This window comes from Rhododendron vialii, chromosome 8a (genome assembly GCF_030253575.1).
Source record: "Rhododendron vialii isolate Sample 1 chromosome 8a, ASM3025357v1".
Taxonomy (NCBI): Eukaryota; Viridiplantae; Streptophyta; class Magnoliopsida; order Ericales; family Ericaceae; genus Rhododendron; species Rhododendron vialii.
In genome coordinates, this window is record NC_080564.1 from 682,693 (window position 1) to 710,017 (window position 27,325).

At 37.7% G+C, this 27,325-nt stretch overlaps 3 protein-coding genes across 5 annotated transcripts; 2 read left to right on the forward strand and 1 right to left on the reverse strand.

Moving 5' to 3' along the window:
- Window positions 1-1,210: 1,210 nt before the first annotated feature.
- LOC131298147 (uncharacterized) lies at window positions 1,211-2,209 on the reverse strand. Its single transcript, XM_058323463.1, has 2 exons — window positions 2,016-2,209; window positions 1,211-1,852 (listed from the first exon to the last, which is right to left on the reverse strand). Exons 1-2 carry the CDS (start codon window positions 2,089-2,091, stop codon window positions 1,680-1,682), a joined length of 249 nt encoding a protein of 82 aa, XP_058179446.1. The 5' UTR covers window positions 2,092-2,209; the 3' UTR covers window positions 1,211-1,679.
- A 7,923-nt stretch (window positions 2,210-10,132) lies between these two features.
- Window positions 10,133-17,089, forward strand: LOC131298148 (UDP-rhamnose/UDP-galactose transporter 5-like). 2 transcript variants are annotated; one of them, XM_058323464.1, is made up of 7 exons: window positions 10,217-10,436; window positions 12,975-13,124; window positions 13,326-13,516; window positions 14,679-14,863; window positions 14,957-15,157; window positions 15,615-15,776; window positions 16,534-17,089. In XM_058323464.1, the coding sequence occupies exons 3-7, from the start codon at window positions 13,381-13,383 to the stop codon at window positions 16,861-16,863; spliced, it is 1,014 nt and encodes a 337-aa protein (XP_058179447.1). In that variant the 5' UTR covers window positions 10,217-10,436; window positions 12,975-13,124; window positions 13,326-13,380; the 3' UTR covers window positions 16,864-17,089. The 2 variants fall into 2 exon arrangements, with proteins under 2 accessions (XP_058179448.1, XP_058179447.1); XM_058323465.1 differs by lacking the exon at window positions 12,975-13,124 and having other exon boundaries at window positions 10,133-10,436.
- A 3,426-nt stretch (window positions 17,090-20,515) lies between these two features.
- Window positions 20,516-25,953, forward strand: LOC131298149 (UDP-rhamnose/UDP-galactose transporter 5-like). Of its 2 annotated transcripts, XM_058323467.1 has the most exons (6): window positions 20,516-20,757; window positions 22,700-22,890; window positions 23,278-23,462; window positions 23,555-23,755; window positions 24,217-24,378; window positions 25,401-25,953. In XM_058323467.1, the coding sequence occupies exons 2-6, from the start codon at window positions 22,755-22,757 to the stop codon at window positions 25,728-25,730; spliced, it is 1,014 nt and encodes a 337-aa protein (XP_058179450.1). In that variant the 5' UTR covers window positions 20,516-20,757; window positions 22,700-22,754; the 3' UTR covers window positions 25,731-25,953. The 2 variants fall into 2 exon arrangements, with proteins under 2 accessions (XP_058179450.1, XP_058179451.1); XM_058323468.1 differs by lacking the exon at window positions 23,555-23,755.
- The last annotated feature ends 1,372 nt before the right edge of the window (window positions 25,954-27,325 follow it).

A 27,325-nucleotide genomic window follows, 5' to 3' on the forward strand; every position in this document is an offset into this window, starting at 1 on the left:
TTATTTTGAAATAGTCACAAAGAAAGAAAAATGAAACAGAATAATATGAGGCGATATCAAATGGTTCGAAAATTCGAATAAATATTGCAGTGCTCTATCCTAAAATCATGCTACAGTGGTTGAAATGGCAAGAAACGGAAATGGCGAGTGAACAATCAGATAACTAAACTGTTTTAAGTTAGAAAAAACTAGTATTAGTAACAAGTATTTTTCATGACCATTTTTTCATCCTTTTCTTTACCGACGAACCTGCCAAAAAGCCTTATGATCGACGAGGATCACGAAGCAAGTTGATGAGAGAGAATTTTGTCTAAAACAAACTAGGAAAAAATGGAGTATTATAGCTAACGATGGTAGCTGTTGTATACTTAAAAAATCTGCCGTAATTTTAGAATCCGTTCCCCAGAAAAAGGACAGAAGAAAGGTGATATGTTTGGTGAAAAACCAAACCCAAGATGGCTTCTGAAGAAATCCGATTTCTCTATGAGTTCTTTTCTCTTCTGATTTCTTTGCAAATTCGTGAAAATTTAGAATTTATCTTTCTTCTTGGAAGCTTGTAACTGAAACTTGGATTCATGATGTAGTATCCAGCATGAAAGAATTTTTTTTTAAAAAAAACTGCAAAATTAACATGGTTTGGCTAGCTATGATTTTGTTGAAGTCGTGGACATGCAGACTTGCTAATATGGGGGTGGAACAAGATGAGAAAATGGTATCGCACATTATCCCGCCTGACGACATCGCAGACAGAATTACTAATTAATATGGGAGGGGAACAAGATGAGAAAATGGTGTCGTACGTTATCCCGCCTGACCACATCATTCCTTTGCTAAAACCATATATATATATGATGTATTTCTTATTTTCTGTATTTATCTTTTTCAAACCGCCTTATATACTATGGACTCGTTTGTTGACAGATATGGTTATTGAATTAGAATGCATATTTAAAAGGGAGATCACGAAGAACGAAATTTACAATATCTGGAGAGGGTACAATTATTAATCAGATTACTATCATCGATCCCGGAAAGACTACATTTTGTATGGGATTATATATCCCTAGCTTGACAGAAAATTTCCATTGAAGAAATTCAAATTATATGGGAAATTTTTTGGTATTGATGATAACAAAATATAAATTCAGTTCAATCAAAATTTCATGCCAAAATAACTCAATAATTAAGCCAGCAAGCGAAAATCTAAACGTATGTACAATTAATTTATTAGTTTTATTTATATACCTTCCACGACTTTCTTACATAGCTTTCATATCATATACTACAAGATTACAAGTACAGTCCAACCAGCTTTCCCCAAGAGGGACACTTATTAACCCTATGGAATACATACGCATATCTATTTACATTGCATATCTGTGCTTTCAAAACCCGGCCACCCACTTTTCCCTATAATTAATATTAATACTAGTATTTTCACTTTTGTTTGTTAATTTACATGAAAACTTCCAAAACCCCCGAGTCTCTCCCAAACCCTGGAGTCTCCCGCGCGCTAAAGCGATCGAGGTCTGGAGAAGCTGTTTCCGTGACTCGAATCTGATCGGTACGTATTCGATCGGTACTATATACTGTAAGTAAGAAGAAGGAAAACTAGTACAAACCCCATATACGTAAACGTCTATATATAGTAGCTAGAGATTGATCTCTAGCTCACTCGATCAGTTATGAATGGGAGGCCTTTTCTGAGCAGGAGTGTAGTCCATTGTCGCCAAGTCTTGATCACTATTACCCTCTGATAGTTCCCCTTTAGATTTTGGTGAAAATATTGTTTCATTCCCATCACCCTTTTGATCAGCTCCATTACGACTTTCTTTAGGCACACTCCTGCTTGCTGCGCGCAACAATGACAAATTAAAATCGGCATCGATCAAAACCGAATACTACCAAGGCATGCAACTACACTAACTAATTAAGAAAACTTCTTTTTCTTATTTGGGAATTAATCATATCTTGTAAAATGTCACGAATGAAATACTATCTCTGATTTTACGTACCTTTAGCTGTGATGGATATGAAGCAAAGCAAGAAAAAGGCCACCAGAACAAAGCGTTTTCGGGGCACTGCAACCATTCTTTCTTTCTCTGGAATTTGACCCTCTCTCTCTCTCTCTCTCTCTCTCTCTCTCTCTCTCTCTCTCTCTCTCTCTCTCTCTCTCTGTGTGTGTCTGTGTGCGTGTGTGTGTGTAGCTTCTTCAATTACTTAACTGCACTCTCTTATTTATGGACAGGCAGCTTGGAAGATGGAAATGTGTATGCCTAGACATGGGGTGCAGTTTGTGTGTGATGTTAACTACAACTGTATATACGTACTGTTGTGTCCTAATTCCTTAGTAACAAGATCGGTCATGGCCCCATGGTCAGGGGTCCTAGACATACAGTCCACAAAACTGTTTTTTGGAGTTTTGCATGAGATATTTTTGCATTGTACTGCATGTCATTTGTGCTCCAAATTAAACTCTAACCCATTGGTAAGTGTGATTATTCCCGGGACATTACCATATGATGTCCCAAGACCCTATGCACATGCACTTTTGTGGCCGGGGTTTATGGACTTAGTCATAAATCCTGCATCATTGTGTAGTGGTAAAGGATCCTTAGGCACCATGCATGTGACTGGCCATATCATGTCGAAGAGCACCTAATAATGATTCTCTTGTTGTAACCCTGGTACGTAGTATGTTTTCTCTTTTAGTTTGGGACATTATAATTGTTGCATTCAACCTATTTTTATTATAAAATCTTTTTGTTTCCAAAATCAAGATTGAAAAGGGAGAACCATGCATGTTAATATGTGCATCAAGGCTTCAAGATTCCTACCGCTCCATTATACGGAGTTTTTTTTTTTTTCAAACTTGAGGTGGGTGGTTGGCTGGTCGCCCTGTCGATCCGTCTTTTAGTTCATCCTGAATACACAATCAGAACAATAGTACGTAGGATAAGGGGAAAAAAATTCATGCATCTAATATTGTTACATAGAACCATTGCCATTCCGAAGAAGATATCTGCATAAAGCCTTTCTTATTAGTTTAAGTGCTTAATTGTGAGCAATTAGTACATGGTTTTGCTAAGTAATCGGGTAATCACATGCACTCAATAATCAGTAAACAATGCAATTTGAGCACAAGGAAGGGAAAGACACCCAGCTAGCTAGCTAGCAGCACCCTCACTTGGGGATAAGGAAATTGTAATCTCTGTCTACTAAAGCATGTGGTAGTCAGATGCATTCATCTCATCTTGGTGGCGGGCACATGTTGTCCTTAATCTAAGTGATTAGAAACTAAACAGTTTGTGTACCCTCCTGATTGGACAAACCCCTTATGAAAGGCACTTAGATATCTACAATTTTTTTTTGATCTGCCTTGGATATCATGACAGATTGATGCGAGGAAATTTGTGGAGTTCACTTTGTTTCTGATAGCAACCTGTTTTCTCCACTCTACCGGCAGAAGCCCCCAGAAATTTGTGGAATCCGATGCGGATTTCAAGGGATAAGAACGCAGAATATAAAGAAATCAAAGTACAAATAATTAAGAATGTCTACTTTACATTGTTCATTCGATGTGAGTTATGAAATGCGCACTTAGATATCAACATATTGGCGTTAGAATTTTACGGAGTTCACTTTTTTCACGGGCAACCTGTTTTCTCCGCTCTACCTGTAAAAGCCCATAGGAATTTGTAGAATCTGTGTGCGCTGACGCGTAGTTCAAGGGATAAGAATATCTAATTTACATCATTCATTCGATGTGAGTTATGTCCATGCAACTATTTAACGATATATGAGGAAGATCATAAACCCAAATAGGAATAGCATAAAACTAGAGCTACATGACAGTGGAAAAGCAAAAAATACACTAATACTAGTTAAGAGCAATAGGCTCAACACTCCAGAACGTGTCTTGCTGTTCAGTTAAAAGTTAAAACCAATTGTATTTGATAAATTATAAATTTACACAAGAATGGTTCCCTTCACCTCAAAAAGAAACAAAGATCATTTTCTAAAAAATTGGACAAGGTTCGATCTGGCGCGAAAACAATAATTTGTCATGCACATACGTACAGACAGGGGCGGACCCAAGATGTGGCACGTGGGGTCATGTACCCCCACCCCCAACTTTTTTTTCTTTTCTTTTTTTGTGTATGTGTAAAAGCTATCCTTATAACAGTACTCAAGATTTCAGAGAAGAACTGTGTGTCTGCTCTTCACACTGCCACAACCGGACTCCCATAGCACCACCACCATCCACCGCTACTCACCCACCCACCCGGCCACCTTCTAAATATGTGCGTACCTAGTATAAGTATATCCTTAAAAATTAGGACTTTCTATATAACCATATCCCTCGATTCTTTGAGAGAACTAGGGCCTTTAATGTATTTTTTATCCTCGTTTATAAAATGTTAACTTGATCATTAGTAAGGCTTTTCGTCGAACTAGGTAGGAGTATTTAATTTGTGTAAAAGACAAGAGAAATTGGTAAATGGATGTCCGGGCGCAGCTCCTAATTTCGGGGTGCTGAAGTTAATGATCGGACAAACCTCCACTGACCCTAAGATTTGAAATGTTTCACTTTTGCGGTATTCGAACTTACGATCTCATGAGGGACGAGCCATTTAATTACTTTCTCATACACACTTGGCCAAATGCCTTTGGGTTGAAATATCTTTTTGTTCAAGAAAAAACATGGAAAACGTATATTCATTTTAGAAACTTTATGCAAACATATAGATTCTAAACTTTTCTTCGCTACTGAATATTTGGGCTTGCATCTTATGTTTGTTTACGAATTTTGTCCTCAAGACTACAAAAAAATTGTTCCCCGATTGTATTGATTTTATGGGTCCGCCACTACGTACAGATGCCCTAATGAGACCTGTTAATTTGATTGGATATATGCATATTCAAGGTAATCACGTATTCAATGTTCGATTATTTTTTAGCCCGTGTTAAACACTAATTGGGTAGTACATAGTACATCAAGCAGTGCGTGACGTACAATATCATAAGGGATGTGATATTATTTTTCAATTTTTTTTGCACATATTAAAGATCTCAATGAGATCTATCAAATAAGATACATATTGATAGGAAAATTATTTGCGTAAGCACATGATTTTAAGCTTGAAATTGCTTTCTTAAAAAATAAGTACTTATTTATCGTTCTGGAACGGGACCTATAGTAATGTCGTCGCTATTAATCCAAAAACATTATATATTCTATAAAATGCATATACTTGTATTATTAATCCAGTCAAATAAAGGAATTGAACCCTCAATTTTATACAGGTGGTGCGCACCTATATCTACTAAGTATCGGCTCACAAGAAATCCAAGTCGAACCAAGAGTACTGGCCGACCCGACGGCTATAGTTGGGCGGATTAAATTGAGTAGTTGATGAATTAAAGGTGTGGTGTTGGTAAGCTTCAATCCTGTTCTCTGTTACTGATGGTGATAAGGCCATTTTGGGTTGGGAAGGTGTTATTCTCAATGGGTAGGTACATCACGTGAGGAAACTAGAATACATTAAGGAAAATGAGGAGGCTTGTACCCCTAAACCTCGACAGTCCCTAAAGGTGTTAGGATGTGGTGAAAATGACCTCCCAGCCATATAGCTCCGAGGGAAGGGGCCACCCGATCTTCGTGGCCTACGCGTAAATCTCAAGCAATCGTGTAGCTCTCATTTGTCATATAAAGGTGTTGGGGTGCGGTTACGTCCCCCTGATTGCTACCCATTTCACTAAAATGAGTCTTTTTACCATACGAGGAGGCCCCTTCATAAAAAACAAGTCGCTTTACGCACGTGATTCACCACGGAACATGAACTGACATTTTGAAAGGTTGATTGGTGATTGGCCCCCATTGTGTTGGAACCCAGCAAGGCAAGAAAAAAGATTGTGGAGCCCGTGGTGAACCACGTGCCATACGCGATGGCTTTGCATGCATTCAAGGCCGGGGAACCATTTGCTCTGATTAGGGGGACCCTCTTGAGATTCAATTTGTTTGAGATTTTGGATCTTTTTAAAACGGGGTTGGTCATAATCACAATAATGTGGCGGTGTTTGATTTTTTTTGGGTTGCTAGTTTTTGTTTCCATTGTGTGATTCCTTACTGGCCACTATTATTATTATGTGATATTTGAGATAACGCGGTTTGTCATATTTTGGACTTACAATTGGTGAGAGGCGTTGGGGGTGCAAGTTCACGTGGTTGTGTTGCTCTTTGACAAAGAATGGGCGAGCGGTGACACAACTGCCTCCTGCTCCCTAACGAGAATAAATTGGATACAATTGTTTTGTATCCAGCTGAAGTTACCTTCTTCTTAGATCAACGAGGCGGGACTCACATGTGCAAGCTCATGATACGGTTATTTTTTTCCTGACAAACCGGCCCTATCCTCCTTTCCCGAGTACATTAGACCGTATGAAACAAGTAAATCGTGAGCTGGGATATCCCTCCTCTTAACGTAATTCAGTATCATCATTTCTCTTATTTCAAATATATTTAGGGTTGTCATATTTTGGACTTACAAGGTGAGAAGCGCAGGGGGTACGAGTTCACGTGGTTGTGTTGCTATTTGACAAAGAATAGCCGAGCGGTGACGCAACTTTCTCCTGCCTCCTCACGAGAATAAATTGCATAAAATTATTATGTATCCAGCTAAAGCTACCATCTTCTTACAACAACAATGCGGAACTCACATGTGTAAGCTTATGACACAGTTACTATTTTTTTTCTGACAAAAGAGGGTATAACGGCCCTATCCTCATTTGCTGAATACATTAGACCGTATGAAACATGTAAATCATGAGCTGGGATAACCCTCCTCTTAATGTAATGCAGAATCATCACTTCTCTCATTTCAAATATATTTTAGTTTTGTTTATATATTGACTAAGCCGTTTTTTATAAACTTATATATTATTGAGCCCATATATACATCCCTTCCTTTGCTTTGTGTCTTTTATAGTACTAAACACTTTTTCAAATGAAACAGTTTCGTGAATGCTAAGCCCAACTTGTTTTTCTAATGGTTCAGGATTTGACATTTGAGCTCTCCTGGTCCGAGTGGATTGAGAATTGTTAGGCCCATTTTACTTATTATAGTGTCCTGCTTCAATTCTTGATCAGTCCATTCCCATTTCAAAAGAAGAGGCATAGTTCTTCAAGTTTTAGGTCCAATACTTATTTATTATCATGCCATGGGAATCCTAAAGCCCACTAGTTAATACTCCACTAACAATCACATGGCCATAATCCTGAGATCCCATAAGTCTTCACATTCTGTGGTTTGCCAAAATATCCAAAAATCGAATATTCCACAAGAGATCCAAAATAGTTTTGAGTTAATTAGATGAGTTTTCCTTAGCATTGACTAATCCAACGTTGGGAGTTGTTGTTTTTTAATCACAGTCCAATACTAATGGGTTAGATGTTGGGAGTTCTATTTCTCCTGAGTTAAGGCTTGAAATCTCTAATCAAAACCTTAGTTGTTATCAAGTCTTGTAAGATATGTTCATAAGGAGTTTTGTTCCGGCTTTAAATGAACTCTCTGTTAATGAAAGGTGAGACTAGCTAGTTTTCAGGAATTAATTGAGATATGCGTAAGCTGGTTCGAGCACCTCAAATAAATAAATAATAAAAAACTTGTTTCAAAAACATCATAGTCTAACCCTAATAAATCCGTCCATATCTTGTTATAACACTTGTAGGAAAGAAAGATAATGACTTACGGGCCACCATCTATGATCTATCTATTGCCATACCAATTGAAACTTCCCTTTCTATCATTCAACTCTTCTTCTTCTTCTTTTTATAAGAAGAGATGAATTTTCGGGACAACCCATTTATACCATATCAAAACAATATTTTCTATCATAAAATAACAAGTCAATAGGTTCATTAATAAAGACATGCATACTTTTCTCTCCCCTAGGAGTCAGGATTGATGTCATGTTCATACGCTCTATTCCATATATCTCTATGTAATGAACATACCGATCGAACAACAGTTTCTACCCTATGTTTTTTCAAAATTGCACGGTTTGTGCATGAATTAATGAAGCAGTAGTAGATTCTAAGAATTGAAAAATCACAAAATCAAATGAAGTTCAACTTTTGCGGTGTTTTTGAAGAGATCCTATGTGCTCGATCTTCTACCAGGCAGGAAGCACACATCCAAAGTTGGAATGGATGCACTATTGTTCCGGATAGCTACTGGAGCTATCTCGTAAAAGTGTGGATTATTTTACTGGAAGTTCTTACCAAGTAATAAAGAGTCTCTTGTACGTGTCGTGAGAAAATCATTGGAAGATCCGGAATAGTTTTTGGGGAAAACTTATCCCCTCCAAAGTTTACCGGTGCAAGCTGCAACTTATTACTATTCTCTGTGTGTGTGTATATATATGCGCACCTGTGCAAATAAAAATGATAATTGAACTCTTCAATAAATTCTTCCTCGGATGTAGTGAAATGCTTCAATTCAATTAGTTATAGGCAGAGTTGTCGTGGAAACTTTATGTCCATCTCAAAACCAATCGGCAATGAGTGGAGAGGTCCCAGATGTTATTTTTAGAATTCGTAGGACAAAATAGAATGATTCGTGCTACGATTTCTGAGAAAGCCTTTACCGATATCCGTTGGAGCTGATTTTTTACAGGAATCCTCCAAAAAGTATTTTTAAAAAAAATGAGCGGTTCGGATCATTTTGTAGAACCCCGATATGGATTCCACAAAAATGTATGTGCAAGATATGTGCAAAAACATATGTGTGTGAATCATTACTGTTTCAAATCTTGCTATGGTTTTGTTATAAAATAGTAGTAGTTCCACACAGTCACGGAATCAATTGCAGACGTCATTTTGTTCTTTCAATCATAATTTTTTTAAGAGAGATCGAATATCATAGGTTTTGACTAAAGAGATTAATATTACCCGAAAACTAATAACAAGCATAATTAAGTAATGATTACAATTTCGCAAGGGATTCAGAAGAGTACCGATTCTTCAAATAATAGTAGCTTATATCATTCTTTTAAATATCCATACTCCTTAAATTAACTGGAATTCATGACATCACGCTATACAATAGTATTAGCGTAAGTCTGTTGACACAGACCAAGCGTGCACAGATTGTGCACAGATCCCAATGTGGGGCCCACTACGGGTCCCACACAAAAAATCCTAGCCGTTCATTAGATTTAAAACATTTTTTCAAAGGCTCCTGTGAAAAATCATTTTGATTCGATATCTATAAGTACTCGATCTAATCATAGAAGTTTTCATTCAGTTCAAAGTTGAATGAAAAGTTAGATGATTAGATCAAGAATTTATAGGTATCGGATTGATCTGATTTTTTGTGTGGACCCTTGAAAAAATGTTTCAAATTTAATGAACGACTCGGATCATTTTTGTGGGACTCATAGTGGGCCTCACATCAAAATCTGTGCACGATCTATGTCCCCTTTGTCTGTGTGAATAACACCTCTCATAGCGAAAAATCTATGAGTACCGACCATTGGGGGAGAGAAAACGTACCGACGGCCGCCGTCGGGCCGTCTCCGGCCACCGGACGGCCGATCCGAGCCGTTCAAAAATTCTAAAAAATAAAACCGAGGGGGTCAACGCGGGAATCAAGGGCATCCGAGGTGTTTAGGGTGCTTGATCAAAGCACCCTTTTTTCGTGTATATATGTACACACACATATATACACGAAAAAAGGGTGCTTTGATCAAGCACCCTAAACACCTCGGATGCCCTTGATTCCCGCGTTGACCCCCTCGGTTTTATTTTTTAGAATTTTTGAACGGCTCGGATCGGCCGTCCGGTGGCCGGAGACGGCCCGCCGGCGGCCGTCGGTACGTTTTCCCTCCCCGTGGTCGGTACATATAGCAACACTCCATCTCATAGTATTATACAACCACGGAATCAATCGCAATTGTCACTTCCTTACACAGATTAATACTGCCCGAGAAGATCGTAATCCCGCATAGTAAACTACTAACAATTACTTCTAAAAACATAGTTGAGTAATTTTTTTTGAAGAAAGACAAGAGGATAATTTCACCTACCAAATTCAAAAATTACAGCCAACCTACGTAATTGAGCAAGGATTTCACTTTCTCCTACGTAAGAAGGAATAGGACGCGGAATCCTCCGAGAAAGGGAAAAAAGAATTCAGCAAATACAGGCAGCCTCTCTCTTTCTCTCTCTCTCTCTCTCTCTCTCTCTCTCTCTTCCCCTCCCTGTCAAGTCCACGTCTCTCTATAATGGCGGAAAGCCAACCTTCTCCACGTTCCATATCTAACTCTCCTCAATTTCCTGATTCTACTTCCTATATATCTCTTCCCCATCTTTCTCTGCATTTGACCTCCGTGCCTCGGAATCCGTCTTCCACTCTCCTTTCGGCGTGACTACCGTAAGCTCTTCGATTGCCTTTTTCACTTTTTCGTTTTCTAGATTTCAGATTTAGTTAATTCTGTTGGAAGCTGCTGCGAGTGATGGATCTGTAGGATTTCGCTTGGATTGTTGAAATTTGGGGCATATGATGTTGTTCTCTTACGTGCGTGTATGTGTGCTGAATTAATTGGATTTTTAGTTGCGTTTGCAATTTGCATTTGTTTGTTATTATTTTTTCTTTTTCAGTGACTTAAATTGGAGCATGGCTGAATGGATTAAGAGTATTTTAGTGATTAGCTTACGAATATCAAGCGAGTTATTGGAAGAGAAAATGAGTTTTGGCTGACGTGTCTTACATCTTGAATGACATCTGAATTACTTTGGCAAACAATTTGTTTTGTTGATGGTCAAGAACTGATTAGATCGCTCTTTTGGAACTGTTGATGGTCAAGAACTGATCAATTTGAGCTTCCGTTCATAACGAGTTTGGACTTCCCAAGCAGACTTTTCTATGTCTTTGTGTCTATCAATTCACGACCTTTATCGTATACTTATGCAAGTAGCTTATCGTATACTTATGCAACTAGCTAAATTGGCCGGGTTCGGAAAGAAAAGCTCTGCTATCTTCCTGCTCTTCTTGGGAAGGAAGAAAGTCTCCATCGAGTTAAAAGGTTGAATTCGTAAAATGATCAGAAATTTTGGTTCTATATCGTGGTTAGATCACAAGGTGGCGTGTACGCCATGTACTATGGGGGCTTGCGTTGGGATCATTGTTACTGATGACTAATCGGATACTTTATATAGAGCTGTAATATTTTTGGCAGTTTTGGAAGGTAGGATATAATTTGTGGGGGATAAACAGATGCATGATGATAAGTGACGATTGAAGTTGAAAGAATGGGGCTACCTCTTATCAAAAAAAAAGGAGAGAGAATGGGGCTACCTCTTATCAAAAAAAAAGGAGAGAGAATGGGGCTACCTCTTATCAAAAAAAAAGAGAGAGAATGGGGCTACCACGTAATTCCCTCAGGCATGGCATAAGCACAACTGATTCTTCATTACTTTTTTAGAAATGTACCTTATGGGGAAATTAGTTGGGGCGGGAGGGAGTGCTCAATGACTAATAAATTTTACTTGAATTGTCCTCCATTTTATTTCTTTGCCATTTAAACAGTAGAGACACTAGTATAATCACGGTGAAGCATGGTTAGGATTCCCTCGTTAAGCTTAATATGATAATGTAACTAATGTTATACGAGCAGTTCAACTTCAACTTATACAAGATCTGTTGACTCTTGAATTTGTTTATTGCTTCAACGATACTGGAAAACACTGACATAAAGTTATTAGCTTAAAATCTAGATAGCCCTTTTACTCCTATTATGAACATTCGGTTGGATCTGTCACTGCCAAGACAGAGCTGAGGACTACCGGGAAAGGAGTTCAGTCCCTGAGCATAGCTTGTAGCAAGCCAACACTGATATTTTCGTTGATGAAGGTTTTTACTTTTCCTGGAAAATATGGGTTGATCAGTGACAGGCGGTGGTCTCACATATTTCATAGAATTAGTGAATTTTGTGTTTAGAATGAGTTAATTCTGTTCAAAACGGATAAGGGTAATGGATCTGCTTGGGAGTCGCAGAATTTTGCTTGAATTATGTTATGTTTGACGCATATGATATTTTTCTTATGAGTGTACATATTTATGTTAATACGTTGGATTTTCGGTGGCATTGGTAGTTTGTTTCTTGCTGAATTTGCTGTTTGGGTGATTTCATTGTTGAAATGGTTCAAATTACAATATTGTACTGACTGTGTTACAAAAATCGAGTGATGTATTGGAAGAAAAGTCTGTTTTGGCTCATATATGTTAAATCCTGAATGACCTCTTTTACTTTGGCAAACAATCTGGGGTGGTTAATACGAGTACAATATTTTGGTTCTGAGAATAGATCACATGAGTACAATATTTTGGTTTCGAGTATAGATCAATAGGATACTTTGCAGATATTATTTTTGGTAATTTCGGAAGTTGCCATTTTATTGGTGGAGGAGAACCACGACTTCTAAGCAGGGAGATCCTCATTCTGGGCATTTGAATATTTAAATCATTGGTGGAAAGGGATAATTGCATGAGAAAGAATGAGACCACCACATAAATCCTTCAGGCATGGAATAAGCCCCTCAAGTTCTCCCTTAAATTTGGAAAATGTATCTTAAATGAGATTAGGTAGGGGTTGGGGTTAGTGCCGGATGACCAATAATGTTTAGATGAATTATCTTTCAATCAGTTTTTTGTTTCCAATTGTAACAGTAAACAGTTTACTATTGTCAGAGCGAAGCATGGTTACTATTTAGCCTTCCATCACAATGGTAAATCCGTTAATGCCACGTGAGTGATCCAACTGATACAGGAAGTGGTTGACTCTTGAAATCTGTTTGTTCAATTAATAGGAAGACATGTTAAGTTTCAACATGAAACCAGAAGATAATGAAACATTGTTACTAGCTTAAATTTTAGCCTTCACTCGAAATTTAGAGAATCCTTTTACTGCAGATTATTAACATCCGATTTGATCTGCCAGAAAGAGCTTACGACTACATGTTAAGGAGGTGCAGTTCCGTAGCCTAGCTTGTGGCAGGCCAAAACTGTGAGATTTGTGGACAAAAGTTTATGTCGGAGAATATGGTTGATTGTTTATAGGAGGTGGACTGGCATGCTCCATAGACTTAAAAGAATGACTACGTTATTTTGTTTATTTTTAATTATGCATCAGCTGTTTGTTCAATTCAGCTTATTCTTCTTTTTTATCCACACAAGGTGCTTCGTACATTCTATTTCTGGTTAAAAGGGATATTAATCTCATTACAATGTTGATTATCTCAATAATTCCGTTATGTGATGCAGAGAAAACTTTTGGCTTTTGACATTGAAGTGCAATATTTCCTTGGTCAAAACTTAGATGACAATGCCTTTTGCTAGCAAGGCAAACTCAAAAGTGACTCTCGATGCAGCAGCATGGGCATTCAATATCGTCACATCTGTTGGAATTATTATGGTCAATAAGGCCTTAATGGCCACCTATGGATTCAGCTTTGGTAATTCCCTGAGATCTACCTGTCTTCTTCTTCTTCTTCTTCTTCTTTGTTTTTTTGTTCCCTCTTATGCCTACTCGTGAGGTTACATTGGTCACTTTGATGCCATCCAGACCTATGTCTTCTTTTTAGTTATATAGCTGGGAAAGGAAAAGGAAGATTAAACTCTCACCATTTCGCTTCTGTAGTTTGGATCTCAGTTTAAATGAAATGTTATTATGAGTTTGCCAAGGAAATTGCTATGCTTGGTTTGACTTGTGGGTAATCTCGCTTGCTTTTATGTTCATTTTTTGATGTTCCTTTCCTCATTCTTCTTCTCACGCTGTTTGAACCACTGTTGCCTTCATTATCATAGCACAACTTTTTATTGAAGACTAATTAATGCTTGGGTATAAATCCAAAAGACAAAAGAGAACATCACTTTACCAAATTAAGGGAGCTAGGTTTATGTGACGGATGCTAACTAAAACCCGTTCACTTATAATCGTTTTCTACACTTTAAACGAGGCTATGCAGAACTAGGATTGGCATTTTCACCCGTTAGTTGGGTAAAGTACCCCGACCTGATCCTACTGGACAAGTATTGGGAAGAAGAAATACTAACCTAACTCTATTGAGCCCAGGTTTATACCCATCCCTTCCTGCTCCAGAATATTGAGTATTGGCATTTAAGAAAGCAATTAATGTCCCGTGAAATTATTTTGTCCAATAGAGATTTAGTAAATAACAGTTATTTAGGTCATGCAAAACGTTGTCTTTCAGGCTTGAGTAATCCTTATTTTTCTAATAACTCAGGGTGTATGAGCCAGCTTATGCACACTTTAAGGAATCCAACTGCTTTTGCATCTGTACTAACCATTCTGATTGAGAGGAATCCCATTTTTGTCTATTCTAGTTGTTAGAATTGTATTTTAACAGTTACCACTAATAGAGAGACCGTTTCCTTTTTGTGAATTGTATCACTATGCATTATTGGTGAAAACAGCAAGAGTTCATGTAAGTTAGAGTTTTAATCCAGTTCTATTGAATGTAATTTATTTCTTTTCTTCCTTTTATGAGTCTCTTTGGTGTTGAATAGGATTAGACTCCTTATCTTCGCAGATTAACTATTGTAGAACTTCATGACAATAATGTGTCCTGACTCATTCCCTTTGCTATCCTACAGCTACAACGTTAACTGGTCTTCATTTTGCCGCAACCACATTGATGACCCTTGTACTTAGATGGATGGGACATATCCAGTCTTCTCATCTACCACCATCTGAGATTTTAAAATTTATTTTATTCGCAAACTTTTCTATTGTTGGGATGAACGTGAGCTTGATGTGGAACTCTGTGGGATTCTATCAGGTCAGTTGCAAAGAACTACTGGACTTGAATCCTTTTGCTATCTTGGAATGGCAACCATATTTATTTGTTGTCTTCTTTTGATATATCCCTCAGATTGCGAAGCTGAGTATGATCCCCGTATCCTGTTTTCTGGAAGTTGTCTTGGACAAAATGAGATACTCAAGGAACACCAAGCTCAGCATATTGTTAGTTCTCTTGGGAGTTGCCATCTGTACTGTTACGGATATGAGTGTAAATGTCAAGGGCTTTATAGCCGCCTTTGTGGCAGTTTGGGCCACTGCTCTTCAGCAGTATGTAAGTTATCTTCCACTAAACCTTTGATCTCAGATTAGGACATGAGATATTATTGGGTAACATGTCATGTCATGGTCCAATCAGGGTGGAAGGGGCCTTTTTATATTATCAGGCTAGTTTTGGGGTTACAAACCTGTTTTGGCTTTGGGTGGATTCATATTTAGGCGTCCTTGGCTAGTTCAGTTTTGTTTACATGTATTATTGGATGTAGGTGTATGATTAATCGCATACATTGGTAAGCAGAAGCTTCATTTCCTGTCCAAGTACTGATCATTGTTTTTAGTACCTTTCGTTGCTTCACTTTTTCCTTTTGTTCATTCTGAATGGGGATTATCATAAATCGAGAATTGTAGGATTTTCAGAGAAGAATATTGCTATTGTTTGATAATCATCCTGCTCTACATCTGTTGGCTGTCATGTCTAACTCAGTTGTTACTGTTTCTTGTTCTGTTTGCAGTATGTACATTACCTTCAAAGGAAGTATGCGCTAGGATCTTTCAACCTATTAGGGCATACCGCACCAGCGCAAGCTGCATCTCTGCTGTTATTAGGGCCCTTTGTGGACTATTGCTTGACAAATAAAACGGTTGGCGCATATCCCTATACATTAACATCTGTGGTAAGTATATTGGAATTTTATGAAGTGTCATTTAAATAACAAGGCACACCGTCTCTACTTATGTGCATAGCATGGGGAAGTTTGCTTTGGCACATGGAGGACCAATATAGTGAAATACAGTTCATACCATTACCCTTTCTTTCTTGTTATTCATATTCTTGGATGTCATGCCTAATAGACTTCCCAATTTTAATTCTTGGAGGACTGATGCTGGTATGGTACAGTATATGCAGTATTGGATAATGTTGTGATACTGTGTGTGTAAAATGTGTCACATTAGCTCTCCGTTCTTTTTAGGTTTTGCCTTCTGAATTAGGTTGAAACCAGCCAGGGCAGATTATTTGTTTGCATACAATCCATGTCATTCTAGGGCGCTTCTTTGTCATATAGGCCCTTTAGTGGGATCTAAAGTCATCCCTCTTAAATAATTTAGCCGGCCCAAGCGTTATAAGAAGCGCTGGAAAGGTCTTGTTCATTGCATATTTACAATTGAAGTGTACAAGCAGACCTGAAGGCAAATTTGTTGATGGCTCCTCTACTAAATAAAATCGAAATGCGTTGATTGCATTGCCTTGTATTGGATTCTAGAGGTCTCTGTATGTTAGATACTGTCATATCTCTACGTGCACAAACTTATAAACATAAATTCAAACATGGGTATGTAGGTGCACATAACATGGGTATATCTATGTGCACAAACTTACACATATTGCTCGTCTGTTGAGTGCTTATTGACATATCTTTCAAAACTGTGCAGTTCTTCATTATCCTATCGTGCACGATCGCGATAGGTACCAATCTCAGCCAGTTCATTTGCATCGGCAGATTCTCAGCCGTGACCTTCCAAGTGCTTGGCCATATGAAGACTATTCTTGTCCTGACCTTAGGTTTCCTTTTCTTTGGAAAAGACGGCCTTAACCTACAAGTAGTTCTGGGCATGGTAATTGCAATTATGGGAATGATATGGTATGGCAACGCCTCTTCTAAGCCAGGAGGAACAGAAACTCAGAACCTTTCGTCACCAAACCTCAAACCTCAAAAGCAAAATGGATTATTAGAATCCATCGAGCTTGATGAGAAGGTGTAGCCTGGTCTTTCTACTGAAGCTGGTTTGAGAAACTCGTTTTCGTATAAAACATCAGATTCATTATACCTTAAGGTTAAACAATTTACTGCAACACAATTTATTTTTATCATTGATCATCTCTTGTTCTTGTATTTATTCAAGATACGAATTCTGCTGAACAATGAGCAAGTTACCCATAAATTTCTGTCAATTATGCTCGTTTGTTATAGTAATTTATGTTGACCGATATGCTTCTCTCCACTTTATCCTATTCTTTTTCCTTTTCCTTAGTCAAGTGATTATATGGACAAATTTGTCATTTTCTCTGTTGATTGCTGGTAACTGAGCATCGGATTATGGAACCAATTGCGTTGTAATATCGCTCGCACTGTATATGATTAATTTTGGGTACTGGTGATGGGAATTCAACTGTGGCGTCATGAAATCGACTCTTAACATTGTAAATGCCAATGTTTGCCCAAAATAAGAACAATAGCTTATTTATGTGTAATTGAGTAACGTTACCCTCCACCCTTGGGCTCGCCCCATGGAAAGGGCTTTGCTTACAGTTGAGCAGGTTCGACTCCTTTCCAGGGCAGTACTAAGATTTATCTGGCAGATCGGGGTGGTGGTTTGCTTCGGGTCGCTCAAATGTTTCCGCCCGATGGATGGGCCGATTAGTAGCTCTACTATGGGGTGGCTCCCATGTAAAAACAAAACAATTCCAACAAATTCTATGAAATGAATTAGATCGAATGACATCATATACGTTGGAAGCTACTTTAATTGAAAGGGATTTTAAATAGTATCAATTCTTCTACTGTGCGACAAAAAGAAAATAGTAAGTTAAATTATTCTCTCGGCCATCCATATTTCTTCACAAACTCGAATTCTAAACATCACACTATACAATAGAGGTACACAACCACGGGATCAAATGAAGTTGTCACTTCTTTTTTTCCCCAATCATACTTCTTTTATTCCTAATTGTTGATCCACTATTTCATTTCTAAAAGTCAAAACCTAAAATTGGTAAGTTTTTAATTGGTAAGTTTTTACAATTGTCCTCATAAAATATCTATTTACTAGTAATTGCCCGTGCCTTTTAGGCACAAAGCTTTCTAAACATACTAAATGAAGTATCAAATTTCACTTTTTTGAAGTTTTTTTGGATATAACGGTTGTTTTTAACGTCATCTCATATGAAAGTCCCCAAATATGCGTATTGTCTCACCTCATGCGAGAAGAGCACTACAAATAACCGTGAATTATAAATTTTTTCCTTCTCCCAACAAAATCTAGTTCTCGAAAATTTTCATTTTAAGAATAAGTTTCAAACATGGTCCATCTAACCAAGTTCATAAAATAGTCTAACACAACAAATGTTACCAAATCTGTGTAATTCAAATTAGTTGCATTCAGGGATAGCATCAGAGATATTATTTAAGAATGTATAATCATACAGGATTTCAACTCAAATTCAATTTTCTGAACGTGCATTCACTCAAAAGTGAATTTCTTATTGCACTTGTTTCTGACCTAGGAAAATAGAAAAACAAAATAGTTTCAAGATTACATATAACCAAGTAAGGAGTAGAGTTTGAAACTCTGTCTACCCAAAAGGCTCCAACAAAAAACCTACAATCTTCAATCGCAGACAGATCATGAAACTCTAATTCATCTAAACCAACAGCTCAAGTTGTATTGAACAACAAATTTGTTCTCTTACCTCGTAGTTAAAAAGAAAGAGAATCTGTCACGAATAATTGCTCTTGGTCGCATCGAACTGCACTTGGCCGCACAGAATTACAGTTGCCCGCAAAGAATTGCGAGACCATAAAGTAATTCAATGCGGCCAGGTACAATTCAATGTGGCCAATTGCAATTCATAGCGGCTAAGTGCAATTCAATGCGGCTATGTACAACTCATAGTGGCCAAGAGTAATTCTTTGCGGCCAAGTGCAATTCGTAGTGGAGAAGTACAATTTGATGCGCCCAAGTGCATTCGATATGGCTAAGTGCAATTTCTTGTGGGCAAGTGCAATTCATAGTGGCCAAGAGTAATTCTTCGCGGCCAAGTGAAATTCGATGCGGCCAAAAGTAATTTTTGGCCAAGAGTAATTCTTTGCAGCCAAGAGTAATTTTTTGCGGTTAGGAGTAATTCTTTGTGAACTTCTAATCTCAGCCATTGGCTTCAATGGTTGAGCTGGAGTGTCTTTTTTTGTGTCTCCGGAACGCTCCCCTATATATGTATTCTTCAAATTAGCACTTTGAAAAGTTTTGGTATTCTTCACTCTTTCTTTTTTTTTGAAAAATCACAAAGACATTAATGTACAATTGTTAGGAGTAAATAAACCCATACAGCAATTGAGCAATATGTGCAAAAAATGAGAGCACTTTACTGAAAGGAGGAGAATGAGCCTAAACCATTGGATCAAATTAATCATCCATTGCAGCAACTTGTCTTTTGTTAAGTATGAATGGGCCCTACACCCTTTTGTTAAAAAAAAAATTAACTCCAATGCAAAAGAACAGACACATGTATATTTTCGTTGGCTTTCAACTTTAAACCCGATGAAGGTGAAAATGAAATGACTTAAAATCAAGATGCAACAAAATCAATACATTTGATGCCACCATCATATTGCAATGAATCAAATAACCAAATACATAATTAATTAGTTTTTTCCTCTCAATCACTCAACCAACTAAACATTTAGCAATCTGAATACATTTTAAAAAATGACAAGGCCCATATATATATATATATATATATATATATATATATATATATATATATATATATATATATATATAGAGAGAGAGAGAGAGAGAGAGAGAGAGAGAGAGAAAGAGAGAGAGAGAGAGAGAGAGAGAGAGAGCGCACACGCTAAACATATGTATGTGTGAGAGAGAAAACAGTTTTGGATTCAAAATTGGAATCCGTTTTGAAATTAACGTGTGAGGGAGAGAGAGAGACAGCCCTAGATTACGATAATTGTTTTTTACTGATAACTATTAGGAAAGTAAGGAAAATTCAAAAATAAGGAATCAGAATAAGATTAGGAAACGTTATTTTTAGTTTTTCTTTCATCCTTCTTTCAAATATTCATTCTTTCCAAGTATATTTCTAGTTTTATTACCCGTAAATCTTAGCTATAGAAAAAATATGTACAAATCCAATGGTCCAGAATATAGAGAATTCAAAAATCGATACTACATAGTACATAGGAGTATTATATAGATGGTATTTGTAAATGAGTTAAAAGCAAGTGGTAATTTTGAAAATGACACCTTGAGATATGATGTTACTGTGATCGTTATATGTACTTTTAAAATATTGGAATTCTTTAGGAGGGACTAACAAACAATTAGTAGGAAATTGGAATACATAAGTTGGACTGACTATTAGGAACGGAGGTAGTGCAGCTGTTTTTCCAAAGAAAATTCGAGTAGAATATCATAAGTTTCGGAGAGACATTAATGTTACCCGAGAAAATCAATGCTACATGTAACATAAGTACAATTTTAAAACACAACAACGGTGTTCGAAACCGTTAAATGCATATGGGTCTATATGCATCCGACGATTCCAAACACAATATACATTTAAAGTTGTGTGTTGCTAGAAAGTAGTAATTGCACTTTCTCCTTGTACATATACATAAATAAGGAACAGAACGCCGAATGCTTCAAATGGGAAAAAAAAAATCAGCAAATACACGCAAAGCTCATTTTTCCCTCCTTTTGATTCCACGTCTCTCTTTAATGGCGGAAAGCAAGCCCTCCCCACGTTCCTCATCTAACTCTCCTCAATTTTCTGAATCTGCTTCTACTTCTTACAGTATATCTCTTCTTCATCTTTCTCTGCATTTGACCGGAATCCGTCTTCAACTCTCTCTGTTCGCGATTACCGTAAGCTTCGATTGCTTTTTCCACTTCTCGTTTTCTAGATTTCAGAATAATGAGTTAATTTTGTTAAATAATGTTTTGCTTTGGTATGAGATGTTTGGGGCATATGATATTGTTCTTCATATGTAGTGACTTAATTGGATTTTCAGTTGCATTGGTACTGTATTTTTTATTTTTTTATTTTTGGCTTTTTCACTTTTCAGTGACTTAATTGGAGTATAACTGGAAATGAGATTAGAATATTATGCTGATTGCCTTACGAATATCAAGTGAGTTAGTGGAACAAAACGAGTTTTGGCTCGCGTATCTTACAGCTTGATTGACATCTGAATTACTCGGGCAAACAAGTAGTTGGATGTCTACTTCGAGCCAACTTACGCACATCTCAACTAATCCTAGGGACCAATCTCACCGTCCACTAGCAGGAGCCGAATTAAAGCTAGGGCTTTGCCCCATATGGATTGACCCCAAAGGAGTTGATATCACCTAAGAGGTTTTGAACTTGAGGGAGTGAGCCCCTAAGTCCCAAGCCTCGACTGCCAGTCCCAGAATCCCGTACTGTACCAGCAACAAAACGATACATGTACCTTGGTGATCTATACCGGCCAAAATACATGCATGTTCCGGCCAATACCGGGGGCACCGGAATCTCGGCCGGTACAAAAATATTAGTGTATTTTTTCTTTTGATAAGGTTCGACTTTTAAGATACTAGTTCATATTTTGTTAATCACGTTAGTTTGTTATTAGAAACTACTATCAAAGTGGTAGAATATGTTTTATTTCTCCACTTGAAATTTTGTAGTTTTACATAAATATATTAAAATTATATATATACATTGTATTTAATCTGAAGCGAGAACAACCCATTGCCAGTTGTCCCAAAAGCTTAAGCTGTTAGGAAATGAGCCCAACAATTTATATCAAGTTATCTAACACACTCCCTCACATGCAACCCCGTCTTGCATGTGGAGATGCAAATTTTCATATAGAGAGAGAAATAGAATATGAAGGGGGGAAGCAGAATGCATATAGGGGACAAATGGAGATAGAGAGACTTGAACCCAAGATCTGTTGCAACCTGAGTTCTGATACCATGTTAGTAGCCAGTTGTCCCAAAAGCTTAAGTTGTTAGGACATGTGCCCAACATTTTATATCAAGCTATCTAACAACCACCACATATATCCTTCAGGCATGGAATAAGCCCCTTTAATTCTCCATTAAATTTGGAAAATATACCTTATAGGAAATTAGGTAGGGGGGGTGGGGTTAGTGCTGGATGACCAATATATTTAGATGAGTTATCTTTCAATCAGTTTTTTTGTTTTCAATGTTAACGGTAAACTGTTCACTATTGTTAGAGCGAAGCATGGTTAGCCTTACATCACAATGCTAAATATGTTATTGCCATGCTAGTGATCCAACTGAAACGGGAAGTGGTTGACCCTTGAAATTTGTTTGTTTGTTAATATGAAGACATGTTAAGTTTCAACATGAAACCAGAAGATACAGAGACATGGTTACTAGGATAAATTTTAGCCTTGAAATTTAGAGAATCCTTTTACTGCAGATTATTAACACCCAATTAGATATGCCAGAAAGAGCTTACGACTACAGGCGTACTTTCCTTAGCCTAACTTGCGGCAGGCCAAAACTGTGAGATTTTTGTGGACGATAGTTTATATCGGAGAATGTGGTTAATCATACATAGGAGGTGGACTGGCATGCTCCATAGACTTAAAAGAATGACTACATGATTTTGTTATTTTCTTTATTGTTAATTATGCTTAAGCTATTTTTTTTTTCTTGCTGAGATTCTTTGGGTTATTGTTTAAAGAGTTTTTCTATCCACACAAGGTCATTTGTTCTTTCTATTTCTTGCATGAAAGGGATATTAATCTCATTATAAGATTGATTATATCACTAATTTCGTTATTTGATGCAGAGAAAACTTTTGGCCTTCAACATTGAAGTACAATATTTCCTTGGTCAATACTTAGATGATAATGCCTCCTGCTAGCAAGGCTGACTCGAAAGCGACTCTTGATGCAGCGGCATGGGCATTCAATATCGTCACATCTGTTGGAATTATTCTTGTCAATAAGGCCTTAATGGCCACTTATGGATTTAGATTTGGTAATCCCTGAGATCTACCTGTCTTCCTTTTTTTTTCCAGTAACTTCTTATTCTGTCCTATGCCTTCTTGTGAGGTTACATTCGCCACTTTTATGCCATCCAGACGTACGTCTTTTTTTTTAGTTATATAGGGGGAAAGGAAAAAGAAGATTAAACTCTCGCCATTTCATTTCTTTAGTTTGGGTTTCGGTTTAAATCGAATAGTTATGAGTTTGCCAGGTTCATGTAACTTAGGATTGCAATAAGAGTTTATTGAATGGAATCTGTTTCTTTTTTTTCCCACTCATCGGTCTCTTTGCTGTTGAATATGACTTGACTCCTTATCCTCACAGATTAACTATTGCAGTACTTCATGTGTCCTGATGCATTCCCTTTGTTGTCCTCCAGCTACAACGTTAACTGGTCTTCATTTTGCCACAACCACCTTGATGACTGTTGTACTTAGATGGATGGGACATATCCAGTCTTCTCATCTACCAGCATCTGAGATTTTAAAATTTGTTATATTCGCAAACTTTTCTATAGTTGGGATGAATGTGAGCTTGATGTGGAACTCAGTGGGATTCTATCAGGTCAGTTGCAAAGAATTACTGGACTTGCATCCTTTTGGTATCTTAGAATGTCAACCGTTACTATATGTTGTTTCTTTGGATATATCCCTCAGATTGCAAAGCTGAGTATGATCCCTGTATCCTGTTTTCTGGAAGTTTTCTTGGGAAAAAAAAGATACTCAAGGGACACCAAGCTCAGCATATTGTTAGTTCTCTTGGGAGTTGCCATCTGTACTGTTACGGATATGAGTGTAAATGCCAAGGGCTTTATAGCTGCCTTTGTGGCAGTTTGGGCCACTGCTCTTCAACAGTATGTAAGTTAACTTCCACTCAACCTTTGATCTCAGATTAGGACATGAAATACTATTGGGTAACATGTCATGTCATGGTCCTATCAGGGTGGAAGGGATCCAGCCTTTTAATATTATCAGGCTAGTTTTGGGGTTACAAACCTGTTTTGGCTTTGGGAGGGTTCTTGTTTAGGCGTCCTTGGCTAGTTTAGATTTGTTTACATGCATTATTGGGTAAGCAGAAACTGCATTTCCTGTCCAAGTACTGATAATTGTTTTTAGTACCTTTTGTTGCTTCACTTTTTCCTTTTGTTCATTCCAAATGGGAATTATCATAAATCGAGAATTGTGTGATTTTCCGAAAAGAATATTGCTATTGCTCCTCTCTATAATGTTTGTTTGTTACGTTCCAGATAATCATCCTGCTCTACATCTGTTGGCTGTCATGTCTAATCCGGCTGCTTTGTTTCTTGTTCTGTTTGCAGTATGTACATTTCCTTCAAAAGAAATATGCACTAGGATCTTTCAACCTATTAGGGCATACCGCACCAGTGCAAGCTGCTTCTCTTCTGTTATTAGGGCCCTTTGTGGACTATTGCTTGACAAATAAAACAGTTGGCGCATATCCATATAGTACAACATCTGTGGTGAGTATATTGGGATTCTATAAAGTGGCATTTACATAATGAGGCACACTGTCTCTACTTATGTGCATACCATGGGAAGTTTGAGTTGGCACATGGAGGACCAAATATAGTGAAATACAACAGGCTTCATTCCATTACCCTTTCTTTCTTGTTATTCATATTGTTGGATGTCATGCCTAATAGACTTCCCAATTTTAATTCTTGCCGGACAGATATTGGTATGGTACAGTATACGCAGTATTGGATAATGTCATGATAAATGATGTCTGTAAAATGTGTCATTTGTGCTGTCTGTTCTTTTTAGTTTTTGCCTTCTAAATCAGGTTTGAGACTGTCAAGGCAGACTATTTGTTTGCATACGAATCCATGTCATTCTAAGGGCCCTTCTTTGTCATATAGGGCCTTTGGTGGGATCTAAACTCATCCCTCTTAAATAACTTAGCCTGCCCAAGCGTTATAAGAAGCCCTGGAAAGGTTTTGTTCATTGCGTCTTTACAATTGAAGACGAGCCCGCTAATCCAGTCCGGCCCAGCCCATCATCGGCCCAGCCCGCTACCATGGATTGGGCTCGTTCCCTAGGCCTTTCCCATCCATTCCAATGACTGGGCCCCGCTAAGACCCATTCACCATAGCGATGGGCCCCACCCATCCAATTCTCGTATTGGTTGGCCCACTACGGGAATATGCCACAATATGAATCTTTCTCAATCCCTTCAGGTTGTTTGCAAGGATTTCTTGTCGGAAAGTTCAATAACAAAATAAGAGAACGAATGCCCCTAAGAGGTTGTAATGTGTTTTGAGCTTTTATGGAAGGAAGTGCTTATCCAAAAAAAATTAAAAATAAGAGAACGTAAGTGAAGAAGCTGTGTGTATCTTTGGGTTTCCCTATCGTTTCGTCTCCCTCCATAAATCATGGTCCAAGCATAGCCTTGGATGGTGCATGTGTATTCATTTGCTTGCATATGTCCACATATTGCTTGTCTGTTGAGTGTTTTGTTGACATGTCATTCTAAACTGTGCAGTACTTCATTATCTTATCATGCACGATCGCGATAGGGACCAATCTCAGCCAATTCATTTGCATCGGCAGATTCTCAGCCTTGACCTTCCAAGTGCTTGGCCATATGAAGACTATTCTTATCCTGACCTTAGGTTTCATTTTCTTTGGGAAAGAAGGTCTTAACCTACACGTAGTTCTGGGCATGGTAATTGCGATTTTGGGAATGATATGGTATGGGAACGCCTCTTCTAAGCCCGGAGGAACAGAGACTCGGACCATTTCTTCGCCACACCCCAAACCCCAAAACCAAAACGGATTATCAGAATCCAGCGAGCTTGATGAGAAGGTGTAGCCTAGTGTTCCTACTGAAGCTGATTTGAGAAACCCGTTTACTTATAAAATATCAGATTCATTGTACCTTAAAGGTAAAATAATTTACTGCAACACAATTTTGGTTATCATTGATCATCTCTTGTTCTTGACTTATTCCAGATAGGAATTCTGCTGAACTATATGCAAGTTACCCGTAATTTATGTCAATTTTGCTCTTTTGTTATACTAGTAATTTATGTTGAGCGATATGCTTGTCTCCACTTTATCCTTTTCTTTTTCCTTTTCCTAAGTCAAGTGATTATATGGACAAATTTGTCATGTTCCCTGTTGATTGCTAGTAACTTAGCATTTGATTATGGAACCAATTGTGTTGTATCACATTGCATATGATTAACTTTTGGTACCGGTAATGGGAATTCAACTGTGGTGTCATGAAATTGACTCTCAACACTGCAAATGCCAATGTTTGCCTAAAATAAAAGCAACCAGAGCTTATTTATGTTTAATAACGTATGCGAAGGCGTAGCAATGGGCCCTGTCTCGGAGAGAGACTTGGTGAATAAACATGTCTGTAGACTATTTGTGGTCCACCAATCACCCCTTGATCTGGGGTTTCCAAAACTCGGAAAATATGCCTCTCATTTATAGACTAAATGTGTTTGGTAAATCGCTGCACATGACCTTCTCTCATTATGGAAACCCTGTTGATGGATACAGAACTATGGTTCGAGACTGACTGGTCGGCGTTAAATGCGCCTGCGCTGGGGCATTGTTCCCGTAACGGAGTATTTATTCATGTACTTCATACTAGTACTAATTCATTAGATGATAAGTGCTGAACACAATGGCCTGTGCCTGTGGTTAGGGTACTGAAAAGATTACTCTCGATCGGAAATTTGGTAATGTGGACTTGCGTGATGTGTGGTTTTCATTCACAATCCAGTCCTCCGTGAAGTTGATTATATCTTACACTCCAGTGGCAGTGGTGGAGGGGATGTAGGACCATGGACTACGTGTACTTCCTTTACCAATTATTTATAATTTTGACAATCATCTTGTTTCTTTCTTTCTGTCGATGGAATCCACAATTTTGAAAAAATTATATTTTTTCCAATTGCAGCAAGATTGCTAGTAGTGACATTTTGGCTATTGTGTATTGAATTGCTTTTAGAATTGACCCGATGAGACAATTTAAGCAATTGATTTGTTTTGATAATTTATGAACGTAATTTTCTTAATACATGTGTTAGCTTTATTATTATTTTTCGCGCAAAAGTTATTTTAAATTGTGCTACCATTGCTTATTACGAAATTTTTGGTTGGAGTGTGTTTAAAAGGTAACCCCACTAACGTTGATTCCAGGCTCCGTCACTTCTTTGCAATAGTTTTTTCGGTCCTATTGAACCTGTGATCTCCTTTGAAACACACACGCAGAGAGAGAGAGAGAGAGAGAGAGAGAGAGAGAGAGAGAGAGAGAGAGAGAGAGACATATACTAGTAGAATGTAAGAGCATTGCGGTATTGATAAACTATGACGAAATGAAAGCAACACGAGACTGTAAGCCCTGAGACAATACAGTATTTTGTTGCCATCAATAAATGCAGAGGAGTCCAT